This window comes from Dasypus novemcinctus, chromosome 19, assembly GCF_030445035.2.
Source record: "Dasypus novemcinctus isolate mDasNov1 chromosome 19, mDasNov1.1.hap2, whole genome shotgun sequence".
Classification (NCBI taxonomy): domain Eukaryota; kingdom Metazoa; phylum Chordata; class Mammalia; order Cingulata; family Dasypodidae; genus Dasypus; species Dasypus novemcinctus.
The window spans coordinates 541,153-560,278 of record NC_080691.1 but is presented as its reverse complement, the minus strand read 5'-3'; the positions used below and the strand labels follow the sequence as shown (position 1 = coordinate 560,278).

Genomic DNA, 19,126 nt, shown 5'->3' with positions numbered 1-19,126 from the left:
TTGTGAATACTCATTCGCTCCCATTTGTACCCTCCATCTCTCTCCCTCTTATTCAGTAAGAAACCCAAATCCTGAAAATGACCTAATGGTCCTAGATTGGAGTGGACCCTCCACCCCTTGACTCTCCAGCCACATCTCCTTCCTCTCTTCCTACCTTACTCTCCTATGTTGGTTATGCTTCTAACTCCATGTTTGCAGGTAATGCTGCCTCTCACAGACAGTTCTCTCTCATACTTATCACTCTTTCTATTTTAAATGCTAGGCAGAATATTCTTAATGAGAATATTTGAAAAGCATTCTGAGATCAGAATATTGCAGCAGAAATTTCAGAAGGCTGTGGAAATTGACCTTATTTCCTTTCTAAAAGCTGTGTACTTGGAGGTACATTTGAAACTTCATATATGACACTACCACAGGATTTATCTCATGAACCAGTTTCAGAGTTAAAATTACTTGGAAATATGGTAACCCGAGTAAAGACCTCCAGATTTTTGGTCTGGTTAGTATTCATGGATAATGGTGTATAGATGATGTTTATTTTTTAATTCTCTGTATACATGAAAATGATCCTCAAATGCTGCCTTCTTTGTTTCTCACCCCTTCTCTGATCACTCCTTTAGCTATTGAAAGATTTGAATAGTAAATCATGCAATTAATTTGTTCCTTCTACTTCATTTGTCTTCTTTCCCCTACAGAAGACATAAAACTAGATGCAACCTCTGCTCATCCTTATCTTTCTGTGTCAGATGATGGAAAATGTGTGACATCTTTGCAGCAAAAGCAACACGTGTGTGACTTTCCTGAGCGATTTGATACTCTGGTGGCTGTGCTAGGTCAGAAATGCTTCAGTGGTGGTAGGCATTATTGGGAGGTCGGAGTAGCAGGGAAGAACAAGTGGAAATTAGGACTGTGTATGGACTCAGTTAACCGGAAAGGACAGTATACCCGTGCTTGTCCAGAGAATGGTTTCTGGGCCATTTCCCTGAAAAATGGTGTTTACCAGGCTCTTTCTACCCCCCGTTATTCATTTAATGTCCCGGAATCCCTCTTGATTGTGGGGATATTCTTGAATTATGAGAAAGGGTTGATCATTTTCTACAATGTGACAGAATTTACCACTCTCTACACCTTTAAAAGCAACTTCAACCAACCCCTGAAACCATATTTCTACCCTGGACCTCTCAGTAAGGAAAACAGTGGTGGCCTTACCCTTCCCAGCGCCAGTAACATCTTCTGCCAGTCCTCTTTGGAGCACACCTGAAATTCGTTTCCATAATAGTCATCTCCAAGTCCCTGAAAGCATAGATATTCCCCAGTCAGGACCTTACAAACCATGGGGTGTGAAAATCTGCCACCAAAGACCCTGTGTTTTTCTAGTCTTGTGGGAAACTAAGAGTGACTCTACTCACTGGGCCATTTCCACCACCCATACTCACAATCCCCTCTCCCCTCAATAGACTTCCTTTTATCCCTTTTGGTCTTAAAAAATGCAAAGCATTCACATCCTTCCTAGATTTGAGGTTAAGTTTCTGAAACCATTGAGTTACTTTCCTAAAAGAATCATTCTTAGATATTTTTTAAACATGTAGTATAACATTTATTCCTGTTTGTTTCTGTTTAATCAATAAATCTTGGACTCTACAAAGCTAGAGACCAAATGGCAGCCATTGTTATAACCACTACTCTACCAAAAGAACAGTGGCTTGAATACAATGTCATACTGAATAATATTTAATTGAATAAGATTGAATTCTATCAAAACTCTGGCTGACCAATGTTTTCAAAAATATTTTTATGCAATTGTGCATACACCTCTCAAACCCCTTAGGTCATAGGAATATCTATCATGTATCTTAGAGAGAACCCATACAACCCGCCTCCATTGCCCATGCAATTAGCCATTACGTGCTGTCCTTTATTACCAATATATCGGCCTACAAACCACCTATTGATTGTCTAAATTAAAGATAAAATAACTCAGTTTCTTGAGGTTGTAAGATAATGTGAACTTTCACATCTTACTGGTGAGAGCATAAAATGGTTCCATCACTTTGAGGAAAGATTTGCTGTTTCTTATAAAGTTAAATTTACAACTATCCTATCACCAACAATTCCACCAGTAAGTATTTACTCTAGAGAAATGAAAACATCTTAATATAAAAGCTTGTACAAGAATGCTCGTAGAAGCTATGTTACTAATAGCTAGAGACTTGAAAAACACAAGTGTCTTTCAAAAAGGAGTCTATAAATATATTTCAGTACAGCCAAGCATTGTATTATTATTTGGCAATAAAAAGAATGGACCAGTGATATATGCGATAATATGTATGGGTCTCAGGGACTTTGTGTTGCACAAAAGAACCTGGACCCAAAATAATACATGTTATATGACGTTCTTAACCAAGCAAAACAACCTTAAGTGGAAAAAAAAATAGAACAAAAGGTTGTTTTAGGAGGTGGGACTGACTGCAGAAAGGGCAGAAGTGGCCTTTCTAGAGTAACGTAAATATTTTGTAGCTTGATAGGGGTTTAGATGTTATAGATATATTCATGGGCTAAAACTCACTTGATTGTACACTTATAATTTGTATTTTTCACTATGTGATCTCTGGTCTCCAATTATCCTTGCCTACTAATACCTCCCTCACTGAATAAGGGCTAACTTTTATGAGCAACAGAATACAATGAAAGTATTTGCATGTGGCATTTCAAAGTTAGGTTTACTTGTGCAGGACAGAGTATAAACTATAATGTAAACTAAATTCCACAGTTAGTAGCAATATTTCAATATTGGTTCATCAAATGTTACACATGTACAACACTAATGAAAGATGTTAATGTGGAAAAGTGTGGGAGGGGAGAGATGGGGAATATGAGAATCCCTATATTTTTATGGAATATTTATGTAATGTAAAGCATCTTTAAAAATTAAAAAATAGAAAAAATAAGTTAAAAAAACATTTTAACTTCCACCTTTATCTCTTGGATCAATTTCTTTGGAGGAAACCAGGCCCCATGCCATGAGGACACGCAGGTAGTTCTGTGGAGAAGCTCAGGTGTAGATAAAGGAGGCCTCCTCTTAATAGCCGCATGGGTAAACCACCTTAAAGTGCATCACCCAGTCCAGTCAAGTCTGAGAGTACTGCCAGCTCTGCAAGCATCTAATTGAAACTTCATGAGATGTGGAACCAAAAATGCCCAGTCAACCCCTGAATTCCTGAACCACAAAAACCATGAGAGATAAAAATAATTAGTATTGTTTTAAGCTGTTGCATTTTGGGCTGATTAGTTACCAGACGTTAAATAAACAATATACACTGTGTATCCATTTTTCATGAGAAGGAAAATAATTATAAATAAAAAATAAACTCATTTATTACTTTTGCTATTTTCAGTTTTATAGGTGAGCAAATCTGAGCTAATTTTATTTATTCTGTGCTTCATAAAGTGAATAAATATACCAGGTTTCTCATATTGGAAAAGACAGGTACAAATATATACAAAAGGGTATGTAATATACTCTGATATATTGGATTAGAATTGTGGGTGTAGGCTACTGGGTGTGGGGAATGGGAGGAAGAGATGAGATGGGGAGGCATTTTCGGGACATGGAGTTGTCCTGGGTGGTGCTTCACGGACAACTACGGGACATTGTAGATCCCCCCAGGGCCCACTGGATGGAACGTGGGAGAGTGTGGGCTATGATGTGGACCATTGACTACGGGGTGTAGCGATGCCCAGAGATGTACTTACCAGGTGCAATGGATGTGTCATGATGATGGGGGAGAGTGTTGCTGTGGGGGGAGTGGGGGGTGGGGGAGGTGGGGTTGAATGGGACCTCATATTTTTTGAATGTAATATTTTTTTAAATAAATGAATTAAAAAATATTTTAAAAAATTGTGGGTGTAAATATAACCTGTTGATTTTAGATATATATGTATATTATGCTTGTATAAAATTAAATATAGATATAAATGTATGTGTATATATATAGATATGGATATATGTGTATATAGATGATATTAATGATATAGCTATACAGATGAAATCTAAATATAGATGAATGAGCTAGATAGAGATGTGGCTCTCCACTGAGAGGGCCTAGAAACATTGACACACCAGTAACAATGAACACACAGTCTGCAGATTTTCATTTCTCAATATCATTCTCTACTAAAATGAACCAGAACTCTTTGGATAATATATGGATTTAGAATGCTGTTAATATAGGAAAGTGTGGGAGGGGGAGGGGTTGGGGCATATGGAAACCCCCTATATTTTTTATTTAACATTTATTTACTCTAAAGTTTCTTTAAAAATAAAATAATAAAATAAAATAATAAAATAAACTGATTCTGGGGCTTAGAAAAGTAAAGTATAAGATGAGCCTGCAACATTCCATTGCAACAGAAAGTAAGTTCTGAAAGTTTGAAGAGGTCTTATCTCAAAGGCATAAGAGACTGGAAGAAAGAGATCCTAATGGCTGAATTATAGAAAAAATAATAATAGCAATTTTTAAATAAAATGAAAATTGTGGTCCTTACTGACATAAATAACTGAATGAGTATAATGGTATATGGCAGACAGGAGAAATCTCTTTTTTACAGTAGAATTCCAATGAATAAATAAATGACTAAATATAGAAGTAAAATAAAAGTATGATATGGAGCAAGATATTTACATAGTCTCAAAGAATCTCCCCACAAATTACTTATTATTTAAAAAGGGAAAATAATAATTTTATATAACTTCACAGTGAATAGCCCTGATGGATGTAACCTAGAGCAAGTGATTATAATTAGAATCACTAATATTGGGAAAAACAAAAATTATATCCTCCCTCATGTAATGCTCTGATACAAAATTACTTCTATGATATTCCTCCCTAAATGCCTTAGATCTGATCAGTAGGAAACATTAGACAAGTGTAAATTGAGGACCATTCTATAAAATAGCTAGTCTATACCATTCTAAAGAAAATCCAATATCAAGAAAGGTCGAAAAGTCTGAGAAACTGGCAGTTTGAAGGGGACTAAATGTACATGACACTAGTAATACATTGTCCAGAATTTTATCCTACAACAGGAAAAATAACTACAAGATATACAGGAATAATTAATAAAATTTGAATATGAACTCTGGATTAGAAAATAGCATTGAATCCATGTTAAGTTTCCAAAATTTTTACTTTGTATCATAAATGAATGTCAATCTTAAGAAATTCACAATGAATTATTTAGCAAAGAGAAAAGCACAAAACTCAAGTTAACTCTAAAATCATTCAGAAATAATGTATATGGATATACATAAAGAAAATATAAACATTTACTTCCTTGTTCTAATCTTGTAACTTTTCTGTGAGACTAGAAACATATCAAAATAAAACATTAAGCCTTAAAAAGATAAAGGAAATTTTCACATGGAAATCAACTAGATTGCATCAGTTACATGACCTCTATTTTCATGTGAAGATGTTATTGGAATCTTGAAAACAGAGGAGCTGAGCCCAGAGAGAAAAGAACGCCAGGAATGGAGGAACCCAGAAGCCTGAGCCCTGGCAGATGTTGGCAGCCATTTTGCTCCAACATGTGGCAAGACTTTGGTGAGGGAAGTAACTTATGATTTATGGCCTGGTAACTGTAAGCCTCTACCCCAAATAAATACCCTTTATAAAAACCAACCAATTTCTGGCATTTTGTATCAGCACCCCTTTGGCTAATACACTAATATATTCAACAAATGTTTATTCATTGTATTACACATACAATTTATTATTTTCAGTTTTAAAAATACACAGGTGAACAAAATAATGTCCCTTTCTCTGAGACTTAAAAGTCTATTTCAGGGAAACAGACAATTAACAAATAGATAATAAGTTGCTGAAGAAAACTACAGCCAACTAAACAAACAGAAACGTATGACTATGTTTCTCATTATATTTCTATATGGTATTTGTAGTTAGGGACCTCAAGAAAGCTAGAGAGTGACACATATGGACCCCAAAAGGAAGTGCAGAAGGGGGTAGGTGCCAATTCCCCAGTTGTAAGGCTTGGAGACCTCAAGATTCCAGTTCATTTTGTGCAGAGTGAATGAGGAGAAGTGGCAGATGAGGCATAACAGTCCTTTGGGTCATTGTAAAGACTTTGCAACCTTGCATAGTATGTTGAGTAACATGGGAAGCTATTTTGGAAGACATGAGAGGAAAAGTGAGATGGATCTGACATGTTTAAAAAAACTTGTTCTGGCTGCTGGGTAGAGAAAAGACTGGGGACAAGAACTGAAGCCAGTGATCATTTGGAGGATCGTCATTGCATCAGCTTGAGAATAGAGTGTGTGCAAGTAAAAGGTAGAGCCAAGGGAACCCTAGAGAAACTGAGTCACACCCAGTGGATTGAATCAAACTGAGCCTTCTCTACTTTGGGAGTTCTGTTTTTATGGGTCAATAAACATCCTGTAAGTAACTATTTTCAGTTGTGCTTTCTATTTCTTCAGATGAAAGATTCCTTCCTGACAGTCACATAGAAATTCACTAAATTCCAAACTCACTCATTATACAATTTATACTCCATGATCATATTGTAACAAAAATCAAACCCAAAAAAAAGAAGAAAGAGACAAAATTCAATAGCTTCATAAATGGAAACATACTTGGATATAATTAGAATTATACGTATTTTAAGAAAATAAGCCAACTGGATTTATATATCTATTTTATTTTTTGCTTTTTTTTTACTGCCCAAGAAGGAATGGAAATAGATGGTAAAGATATTTCAAGATTTTAAAAATATATACAAGTAACTAAGAAAAAGAAAACTTTTCCTTAGAAAATAATTTTGAAAATGAACAAATTAGTGGCAAGTCAAATTAAGAAATGTGAAAAAAATTTATATATGCTTAAGATAAAAGAAAGAGGAAAGAAAATGCTATCATCGAAGTGTATTAATTAAACTCTATCAAAATCACCCAGTGATGAAGGTAATCTAATTTGATGTTTGTAAATGTAATGAGTTTGAGTCAATCAACTGACTAACAATTTAAATATAACTTGAAATAAATACACTAATACTAGCATCAGGCAAGTACCTGCTTAACCAAACAACTGGACACCACAAATTTCACCCAAAACACATAGTATCAGAATGCTACTGCATAGCACACAATGATATATATTCCATTTAAAAATGCAAACTAAATGACTTTTTAGGAATAAAATAACATTTTCATGGGGTGGAATATTCTAAAAATATACAGACAAAATTATAATCCATGAAGGAAATGACAGTACATTTATCAATCACAAAATTTAAATGTATAATGAAGAGGCTGAATGGAAAGCTACAATCTGGAAAATCTCAATTTTTAGGACTGAAAAAGACAAACTAAGATGAATATATAAATATTCTGGATGACAGAGCTGAATGGGTACCATGTATGACTTTAATATAATTAACAATACCAATAAAAATTTACTTTTGATATCACTTTTAGATAATACAAATGTGGAAGAGAGTATGCAAAAATTTTTTGCATCACAATTTCAATAATTAATTTATAAAATATTACAAGGTCATTATTTAAAATTCTATTAAACAAATGAAATCAGATAAAATAGTCAAAAGATAAAAATCTATACAGACAAAATGCAGATTAATGGGTGCCTGGGGCTAGAAGTGGGGATAAGGATTATTATATGTGAGTATGTAAAAGAAATTATTCCATGACAGAATTGTTCTAAAATTGGATTGTGGTGATGGTTACACAACAGAATATATTTTTAAAACTATAAGTTAAACAATTAAAATGTGGATTTTATGGCATATAAATTATAACTCAATAAAGTTACTAAAATTAAACTAATATAGTAAAGATTAATGATGCCTATAAAGAAAATTGGAATTACTTTCTCATCCCTAATTCTACTCTTAAATGAGGACAGTCAACACTGAACTATTTTCTCTAATTTTTGTCCATTTCTCTAAATATTTTATACTGCCATTTTCTAAGTATCATTTTACATTCAATCTACTCATTTAAGATGATGATGGATGTTATTTAGGTTTCATAAGCCACTCCCTTCTTTTCCACATATCTTTCTAGTACTACTGTATTAAATAATTTTGTTATTTTGATTACTTATATATTTTCTTTCACAGAATCATATACTAGTAATACATTTTGTATTCAGTTTTGCTTCTTTGCCTTTTCTGAAGTTGAGAGAGCTCTGCTTTTTCCAATATTATTTATTTCATCATAGCTACATTTTTTCCATTTTCAAGTTAAACTATGGAATTTATTTAAAAGTTGAATTATAAAAAGGTGCTATTATCAATTGTAACAAATGTTCCACACCAAAAGCAAGGTGTTTGTTGTTGGCCTGTCCATGAGAATTCTACATTTTATACATTATTGTTCCATAAACCCACAATCTCTTGTAAAAAGGGAGAGTATTAAAAAATTAGAAACACGTCAGTGAATTTCCTGATGAGTCTGATTCCCTTTTTGTTTTTGTAATGTGTATATATATACATTTATTAGAGACATTATGAACCTACGAAACAATCATGAATAATGGGAAGAATTCCCATAAATCACCTCTCCACCAACACATACATTGTTGTGGAAATTTTGCCACAGACTATGAAAGAGCATCTTTTTTTTAACTTTTAACATATATTCAGAATTATTTTATTTTATTTCAAAAGAAGCTTTATATTACATAAATGAAACATCAAAAATATTGGGGGATTCCCATGTACCCCACCTCCTCCCCCTCCACACATTCCCATATTAACATCTTTCTTTAGTGTGGTACATTTGCTACAATTAATGAACATGTATTGAAGCATTGCTACTAACCATGGTCTATACCACAAATCTCAAAGGAACTTCTTCAGTGCCTGAAAATTGTATTACAATGCCCAAATAAATATGTGTTCCCTCACTCTGAGATAATTTTTGTTACTCCCAACTATACTCAATTTACCAGCAACTGATATAAAGACTTCTCTTCAGGTTTCATTAAGAAATTCAATACAACTCATATAAGAATTGTTTCCTATTCTCATATTCAAATTTGCCAGCCAATTTGTACTCTTTTTCCTTCAATCTTATTGCCATTCTAGAACATTTTTGAAAATTTCTTACTGTTTTTCCCATAATCAATTTTTATTACAATGAATCCTGAAACAAAAACAAAAAATTCAACTTCACTTCAAATTCATAACACTTGCTATTCTCTCTGTCTTGAACATTTAGTCTGATGCAAATAAACATTAGCAGTCTCCTTTGACCATACCAAATAAATTGTGATTTCCTAGATGCTTTAATACATTACCATGTTTAGATCCAACATAAAAATATCACAACCTGAAATTTTATTATTTATGTCTTCTAATTTATTGCATTGTGTTTTAATCATGGGTGTTAAGCTTAGTTCAAAGTCAGCCTCCATAATTTAAACATAAGATATTTAATTTACATAGTAAACTATGTTTTTTAAGTTAAAATAGGTATACTATTTCTAAGCATTATAGTAATTTAATAGGTAAGCAATTGAAAAAGAGTAGGTGCATAAAATATTTTTAATAAGCAGTAGTAACCCCAACAATTTAAGATTTGCCAAAGTTTTCCCCCTCTAAGTACTTGTAAGTATCCCAGGTGTGGTAGTTTGTGGCTTTTGTGGACCACAGAAAAGATCATGCCCTTTGATCTAATCCATTCTTGTGGGTGTGAACCTATTGTAGGTGGAAACATGATTAAGTCACTTAATTTTAGTGCCATTGATTAGAATAATTCAGTAGGTCATCACCCAGGGTGGGTCTTAATCCTCTTACTGCATTTCATTATAACATGGATGAATATGGAAGGTCATTCAAAGAAAAACTCCCAGAAGCTGAGAGAGGAAACCCCAGAAGTCAGAAAACAAAATAAATGGAATACGGTGTGAAAAAAATCCAAAATAGCAGAGAGAAAACCTCAGAGCTGGGAGAGAGAAATCCATGAATGCAAGACACTACAGTCAATGGAACCAGGGAGAGAGGAAGCCATAGGCCCTGAAAGAAAAATGGAAGATGCCAGGAGCTGCAAGCAGTAAGAAGACCCAGGGGAGATGGGAAAGATAGATGCTGCCAGTATGACCTTCCATGTAACAGGAATCCAGGATCATGAGAATCTGGTCTTTGAGGAGAAAAGTCTATCCTCATGAAGTCTTTATTTGTACATTTTCACAGCTTCAGAACTGTAATTTTAAGAGCTAATAAACCCCCATTGAAAAAGTCAACCCACTTCTGCCATATTTCTTTCAGCAAAATAAAATAGATTTGGGGGAGAAACGTCATCAATTCCTGGGTCAACATGGGCAGCCTCAGTCTTCATAGCTTACAACACCAACTACATCCTTGACTCCTACTACACAATTAGCATGGGAGAAAAGACAAGAAAGCCCTAAACTAAAAAGAGAAACTGCAACCAGAATAACTACATCTAGCAAGGCAGATGTGAGAACACCAAAAAAAAGTTTATTATCCATAACAAGAAACAGGATGTTATGAACCAGTTACAGGAACAAGGTAAGCCTGCAGATGACATAAAGGAGTCAAGAATATTAATCATAGATATTCAAACAAATCTCCTATATAAATTCAATGAGATGGCTAAAGAGATTAGGATATTTAGAAGACATGGGGGGAGAAAAAAGAAGAATTTGAAAAAATACATAGAAAAATAGCAGACCTCATGGGAATGAAAGGTGCAATAAATGAAATTAAAAATACACAGGGGGTATAAAACAGCAGATTTCAGGAAGCAGAAGAAGGAATCAAATCAGTGAGCTTGAAGACATGGCCTCAGAAAGCAAACACACACACAAAAAAACAGATAAAGAAAAGAATGGAAAAAATTGAACAGTGTCTCAGGGACATAAATGGCAGCAAGTGATGTGCAAACATATGTGTCATGGGTGTCCCAGAAGGAGAAGAAATGGGAAAAGGGGCAAAAGTAATATCTGAAGCAATAATGGTGGGAAATTCCCCAACCCTACGGAAAGACATAGATATCTGTTTCCAAGAAGCACAATATACTCCCATTCAAATCAATCTGAATAGAACAACTCCAAGACACACACTAATTAGAATATCGAATGTCAAAGAGAAAAAGAATTCTGAGAGCAGCAAGAGAAAAGCAATGCATGAACTATAAGGGATACCCAATAAGATTAAGTGAAAATTTCTCATTAGAAACCATGGAGGCAAGAAGGCAGTGGTATGCAATATTTAAGATATGGCAAGAGAAAAACTGCCAGCCAAGAATTTCATACCCACAACGACTATCTTTCAAAAAGGAGAGTGAGATTAGAATATTCACAGAAAAACAGAGTGTTTATAACAAAAAGACTGCCTTTTCAGGAACTACTAAAGGAAGAATAACAGCCTTAAAAGAAAAGATAGGAGAGGGAGACTTGGAAGAGAGTCTAGAAATGACGACTGTATCAGTAGCAGTAAATAAAAGTATCAAAAGAGTGGTGAAAATAAAATGATAGATAAAACATAAAGGCCAAATGGATGAAATAAGGATTACCTCTACAGTAATAACATTGAATGTTATTGGATTAAATTCCCCAATCAAATGACACAGACTGGTGGAATGGATAAGTACATATGAGCCATCCATATGCTGTCTGCAAGAGACTCACTTTAGACTCAAGGATACCATTAGATTGAAAGTAAATGGTTGGAAAAATTTATTCCAGACATGCAGTAACAAAAAAAGTTCTGGGATAGCTATACTTATATCAGATGATATAGGCTTTAAAAACAAAGTTATTATTAGAGACAAGGAAAGACCCTACATATTAATAAAAGGGATGATTCACCAGGAAGATGTAACATTCACAAATGTATATGCACCTAACCAGGATTCCCTGAGATTCCTGAAGCAAACACTGGCAACACTGAAGGGAGAAATAGAAATATCTACAATAAGATTTGGAGACTTCAGTATACCACTCTTAGCATTAGATGGGATATCTGGGCAGAGGATCAATAAAGAAACAAAGAGTTTGAATAAAATGATAAATGAACTAAACCTAACAGACATATACAGAACTTTGCACCCCCAAACAGAAGGAAATACATTCTTTTCAAGTGTACATGGATTTTTCTTCAGACCATATATTGGGTCACAAAGCAGATCTCAATAAATTCAAAAAAATGAAACTTACACAAATACTTTCTTTGATCACAAAGGAATAAAGTTGGAAATCAACAAGCTTCATAAAAATCAAAAATTCACATATATATGAAGATTAAATAACACACTCTTAAATAATCAGTTGGTAAAAGAAGAAATTTCAAGAGAAATCAAGAAATGTCCTGGGAAACGGACTTGGCCCAGTGGTTAGGGCATCCGTCTACCACATGGGAGGTCCGCGGTTCAAACCCTGGGCCTCCTTGACCCTTGCTCCCTTGTGGAGCTGGCCCATGCGCAGTGCTGAAGCACACAAGGAGTGCCGTGCCACGCAGGGGTGTCCCCCGCATAGGGGAGCCCCACGCACAACGAGTGTGTCCTGTAAGGAGAGCCGCCCAACATGAAAGAAAGTGCAGCCTGCCCAAGAATGGTGCCGCACACACGGAGAGCTAATACAAGATGACTCAACAAAAAGAGACACAGATTCCCGTGCCACTGACAACAACAGAAGCAGACAAAGAAACAAGATGCAACAAACAGACACAGAGAACAGACAACCGGGGTGAGGGGGTGGGGGGGACTGGGAGAGAAATAAATAAATAAATCTTTAAAAAAAAAAAAAGAAATGTCTTGAGGCAAATTACAATGAGAATACAACCATATCAGAAAGTATGACATGCAGTGAAGGCAGTATGGAGAGGAAAATTTATAGCCCTCAATATTCACATTAAAAAAGAAGAAAGTGATAAAATCAATGACTGAACTACACAGTAAGAACTAGCAAACTAGCAAACTAATCCCAAGAGGCAGAAGGAATGAAATAAACGAAATTGAGTACAAAAAGGCATAGAGAGAATTAACAATATGAAAAGCTGGTTCTTCAAGATGTTTAACAAAATCAACAAACACTTAGCTAGACTGATTAAGAAAAAAGAGAGAAGATGCAAATAAGTGAGCTACAAAATTAAATGGGACCATTACTACTGATCTCACAGAAATAAAAGAGATCATAAGAGGATATGATGAACAATTTTATGCCAAAAATCTAGGCAATGTAGAAAAAAATGGAAAAACTCCTAGAAATGTATGAACAACCTAGAAGAAATAGAACACTTCAACAAAACAATCACAAGTAGAGATTGGTACAGTCATCAAAAACCTCCCCAAATTGAAAAGTCCAGGCCAGATGGTTTCACAAGTGGATCCTACTAAGCAATCAAAAAAGATTTATTACCAATTTACTCAAGCTCTTCCAAATAATTGAACAAGAATGAACACTACTGAACTCATTTTATGAACCCAATATCACCCTAATACAAAAGCCAGATGAAGATAGTATGAAAAAAGAAAATTAGAGACATATTTTTCTAATGAATACAGGTGCAAAAATCCTGAATAAAATACTTCCTAAATGAATCCAAAAACACATTAAAATAATTAATTATCATGATCAAATGGGTTCTATACCAGGGATGAAAGCATGGTTCAACACAAGAAAATCAATCAGCATAATACACCACATTAATTAATTAATCAAAGAAAATTAACTTGATTTTATCCATTGATGCAGAAAAGGCATTTGACAAAATACAGCGTCCTTTTTTGATAAAAATACCACAAAAGACAGGAATTAAAGGCAACTTTCTCAATATGATAAAGGTCATATACAAAAAACTGACAGCTAACATTGTACTCAGTGGTGAAAGACTGAAAGTTCTCCTTTTGAGATCATGGACAAGACAAGGATGCCCATTATCATCACTGTTGTTCAATATAGTGCTGGAAGTTCTAGCTAGAGAAATCAGGCAAGAAAAAGAAATAAAAGTATCCAAATTAGAAAGGAAAAACTAAAATTTTCACTATTCACAAATATACGATCCTATATCTAGAAAGTAAAAAAAAAATCTACAACAAAGATGCTAGAGCTAATAAACAATTCCAGTATTTCAGTAGAGTATCAGGATACAAGATCAATACCAAAAATCAGTGGTGTTTTAGTGCAATTGAAATGTGCTATCTGTGGAGGAATTCTGTAAAAAAAATTCTATTTATAATAGCAACTATAATATTCAAATAATTAGGAATAAATGTAAACAAGGACGTAAAGTTTGTGCATTAAGAAACTATAATGCATTACTAAAAGAAATCAAAGAAGATTTAATAACTAGATGAATATTATATACTCATAGATTGGAAGACTGAATATCATTATGATGTTAATTCTATCCAAATTGATATATAGATTCAATGCAATCCCAATACAAATTCCACTGGCACTTTTAAACCAATGGAAAACACAATGATCAAATTTATGTGGAAGAGTAAGAAGCCCTAAATAGCCAGAAACATCTTAAAAAGGAAAATTGAAGTTGGAGGCCTCTAACTTCCAGATTTTAAATCATATTACCTAGCCACAGTGGTAAAAACAGCATGGTATTGGCATAAATATAGACATGTAGACCAATGGAACTGAACTGATCATCCAGAAACAGACTCTCACATCTATGGCCAAGTGATTTTTGACAAGCCTTTCAAACCCACCCAGCTGGGGCAGAACAGTTTATTCAACAGATGGTGCTGGGAGAATGAACATCCATAGCCAAAGAAAAGAAAGAAGACCCTATCTCACACCTTATACAAAAAATAACTCAAAATTGATTTAGAACATTAAATATAAAACAAGAACCATAAAGCTCCTAGAAGAAAATGCACAGAAACATATTCAAGACATGGTGGTAAGTGGTGGATTCTGAACCCTTACTCCAAAAGCACAAGCAATGAAAGAAAACATGGTTAAATGGGATCTCCTCAAGTTTAAACACTTGTGATTCAAAGGACTACATCAAAAAGGTAAAAAGGTAGCCTGCTCAGTGGGAGCAAATATTTGAAGAGCACATATCTGATAAGAGTTTGATTTCCATTTGATATAAAGAGATCATACAAATGCTGAGAAAACTTTTTCAAAAATATAATAGGGAAGGTTACCTGTTTAAGATGCTTAAAGGGGATAATCTGATGCAAGACAGGCTTCTAGGGAGTGTGTGAGTGCTCATTTTGCCATAGTGGGTTATATCATGGATAGAGACCCATATAATGAGAGTGAAGATATACCCACATCCTAGGGAGGACTGATGTTCTCAAATAGAGGGAATTGTATCCCTCGAGAGAAATGGTGGCTCCCAATGTATTAGGGCAGTTGAGCATGTCAAGCCCTCAACACTGTTGCAAGTATCTCTGAACATGGCCCTTCAAGCAATGAAGATTGACTGTCATGGTGGGCCCTGAGGGGAGGGGGAAAGAGGTATTGAATAGATGGAATCAATGTAACCGTGTGGGTAATAGAAGTGTTCAAAAAGATTATGCAAGGATGGATATAAAACATGTTAAATTACACCAAAAATATAAAGGGGCTGATAGGCTAAAATGTAAATCATAATGTAAAACATAAGATAACTGAAAATTTAGAAAATTATATAGTCTAAAATATAAACCACAATGTAAACCCAAACATTACCTTGTTTGAAAGCTATTGTGTCAATATCTGTACATCGATTTCAGTAAATACAGTACGAACATGTAAAAAGATTATTGCTGTGGAAGGGAAAAGGGTTTTATGTTGGATATGTGGGAGTACTGTATATTGTATATATGAATTACTGTGATCTAAAACTTTTGTGAGGATAAGCTTAATAATTAGGGAAAAAAGAAAAGAAAAGAAAAAGAAAGGACATAAATACTGAGGAAAAGATGGAAGAAGTTGCCTTGCCAATTTGCATACAGAGTAACACTTATTGAAGTGATGGAAGGCAAAGCATCAAAAACAAAGCTTTTGCACTTCTTAATTTTTTGATTCCCCAATTTATTTTACCTTAATTTTTCTAAATTAATATGTATTCTATATCTAACCTTTAAACTCATCACTATATTCCATTTTACTATTTATGGAATCTGGCAACATATTGGGCTTCATTTTTGAAGAAGTTTTGGATAACAGAGAGGTTCAACAATGGCAGTGGAGGAATACTGGTGTGGGATGTTATTGACAGGGCACACATGGTTAGCAGGGAGTTCTCCAGGGCATATATCCAGGGTACATAAAAATGTTTGGATATTTTCATAGTGGTTACAATGAAAAACAACATCTGTGGGAGTGCTGAGTTCCTAGCCAGGGGAGCTCTATCACAGTCCCTAAAGGAACAGCAACAACCCCCCAAGGGCAATGACAAAGACCAAAAAAGAAGGAAGGTCCAACAATGAACCCTTGATACTAATGACTATGCTTGTGAGCCTGTGCACCTGAAATAAGAACAAGGCCTAGAGCTGCAGGGTGCCTATACCTCCTGAGAGCCTCCGTTGTTGCTCAAATGTGGCCAGTCTTGAAGCCAAACTCAGCATGTAAATGCATTGCCTTCCCCCCAGCATAGGACATGACTCCTGGGGATGAGCTTCCCTGGCACCGAGGGATTACTACCAAGTACCAGCTGATGATGTAACTAGAAAATGACCTTGAATAAAAGGGTCAACTTGAACCAGTAGAATATCTCAGTCTACATATAATACCAGGAGTTAAAAATGCTTTTTGACCTGTTATTCAGGGCAAATGGAAAGGACAAATGAGTTTATATGGTTATGAGTCTCCAAAAAGAGCCAGGAGGTTATCAGAGGGGCCGCCCTTATGCATGCCTCAGCAGAGTCCCAGAGACAGATAAAGTAGCTACAACCCCAGGTATTGGTTCTTCTGAAGGCTGCAGAGACCCACAGGTTCTATTGTCATGGCAGATGGAGTTCAGTGCCATGTCAGTTGGCCCTACTTTGGAGTTTGTGTTTCTGTGTGATGGAGCTGGACTCAGATGTGATCTTTGTCCACAAGCCTCTCTTGTTACTTTTACCAGATTTGTATTTGGTCCTGGGGTTTAGCGTATACCCAGGGGACCTGAATCTCTGGACTGACCATGTGATAGCCAGGCCCTGAGCCTCAACAGACTTCAGCTCCTACACTCTGGTTTACTGGAATTACCCCACTCAGCTAACATGGAGGTGAAGAAGGTCAACCACCACACCAGGGAGCCAAGAGTGCCTACAACTGAAAGCAAGAGAATTGCATCCAGCATCCATGTAAAATCTAAGTCCCCTCTTGACATAGATGTGGAGTGGACACAACCATTCCAAGGCCCACAGGATGAAGGAATAGAATATGGATTAGAATGGACTTACTGATATTCTATTCATGAACTATTGTGATTAGTAATCAAAGAAAATGTGGCATTGGTGTGGAGAAAGTGGCCATGGTGGCTGCTGGGGGTAGGGATTGGGAGGAATGGATGTGATGTGGGGGCACTTTCAGGGGTTGGAGTTGTCCTGGGTGGTGCTGCAGGGACAGTTACTGGACATTGTATGTCCTCCCATGGCCCACTGGGTGGACTGTGGGATAGTTTGGGCTGTGGTGTGGACCAATGACCATGAGGTCCAGCAGTGCTCAGAGATGTATTCACCAAGTGCAATGAATGTCTCATGATGATGGAGGAGAATATTGTTATGGGGGGAGAAGTGGGGTGAGGGGTGGGGGATATATGGGGACCTCATATTTTCTAATGTAACATTAAAAAATAAATAAAGACCAAAAAAAGAGATCATACAATTCAACAATAAAAGAGCAAGCAACCCAATTTTAAAATGTGCAAATATTTAAATAGACATTCCTCCAAAGAGGAAATACAATGGCCAAAAAGCACAGAAAAAATGTTCCATATCACTAGCTATTAGGGAAATGCAGGAGAGGAGGCAGGGCAAGGTGGCATCTGAGAGAGTGCACCTTATCATCTCTCCTGCAAAGAAGTGGCTGAGTAGGGTCAGAGTCCTGCTGGAGTGGATTGTTTCTGGGGCTTGCAGGGCAGGAGGTGTCTGGACACCAATTTGGTGAGACAGTGATAGAAGAGGTCCTTGCAAGAGGTACAATTTTGGGTTTCTGACATGGAGGTCAGAAGTTGTGGGCGGGAACCTTCCCCCTAGGGCTGGCAGCCATGGTGATCCCTGAAAACTGTTGGTTGTGATGCAGCATTCCCAAACCCCGTGTTTACTGGATGCGTGGTTCCCAGGTCCATATCCCCTAAACCCTCATAGCCCAGGCTCCACAGACTCACATACCTTGAGTCCACAATATCCTGGACTTCCCATTCCCAAATCCATCATGCCCTGAGGTCCATCTGAAGTCCATGATTACCCTAGCCCTCTGCATTTTTTTGTTTTTTGTTTTTGTTTGTTCGTTTGCTTGCCTGTTTGTTTTTGAGCTTGGAGAAGCATACCAGCTGGCTTGGGGAGAGCCTGGGAAGAAAGGAGAGGTGAATCTGCTGAGAAAGCCCAATTTACCTAAATACCCTGGGATAAGAAACTTGGTCTGGGAGAAGGTGGAGTCAGAAAATCAATTAAACCTCTCCTAGCACACCTAAGGGGGAGGGACTATAGGACATGCTTTCCAAGCTTCCAATAGCATATTTGGGGTTCCTGGTGAGGTGTAGGTTCTCTCTCGCTGGAAGTAAAGAGTCACGATCTTCTGTGTTGAGTTGGTTCACCAAGGACCCACTTGAATCTCCTACTGGACCTCTCATGCAGCTTTCCTGCTGCTCTGGGAGAGAGGGAAGTGAGGAAGGGAGAAAGGGGGAACGTCAGATCCCTAAGCATTTTATTTAACTGCAAAGAGGATTTCTAGTTTGAAACTTTGGGTTTTTGTTTTTGTTTTTGTTTTGTTGCTGTTGTTGTTATTGCTGCATTGTCTCCAGGTTTTTTCCTTCCTCTTTATCCCCCCAAGGCCCCTTTTCTTTTCTTTTCTTTTCTTCTCTTTTTCTTTTTTTTTTTTTTTGCTTGCTTCCCCCCTTTTTTATCCCCCTCTTTTTTCTCTTTCTTCCTTTCTCTTCTTTTTTATTTTATTTTATTTTTAATATAATA

General features: G+C 36.0%; 1 protein-coding gene across 1 annotated transcript in view; it reads left to right on the top strand.

Annotated features, from left to right (window-relative positions):
* LOC101441606 (butyrophilin subfamily 1 member A1-like) overlaps positions 1-1,261 on the top strand; it is a 67,963-nt gene extending 66,702 nt beyond the window's left edge. The window contains exon 7 of the mRNA XM_058282294.1: positions 696-1,261. Coding sequence (XP_058138277.1) covers positions 696-1,261 — 566 coding nt within the window. The remainder of the gene's footprint in view (positions 1-695) is intronic.
* The last annotated feature ends 17,865 nt before the right edge of the window (positions 1,262-19,126 follow it).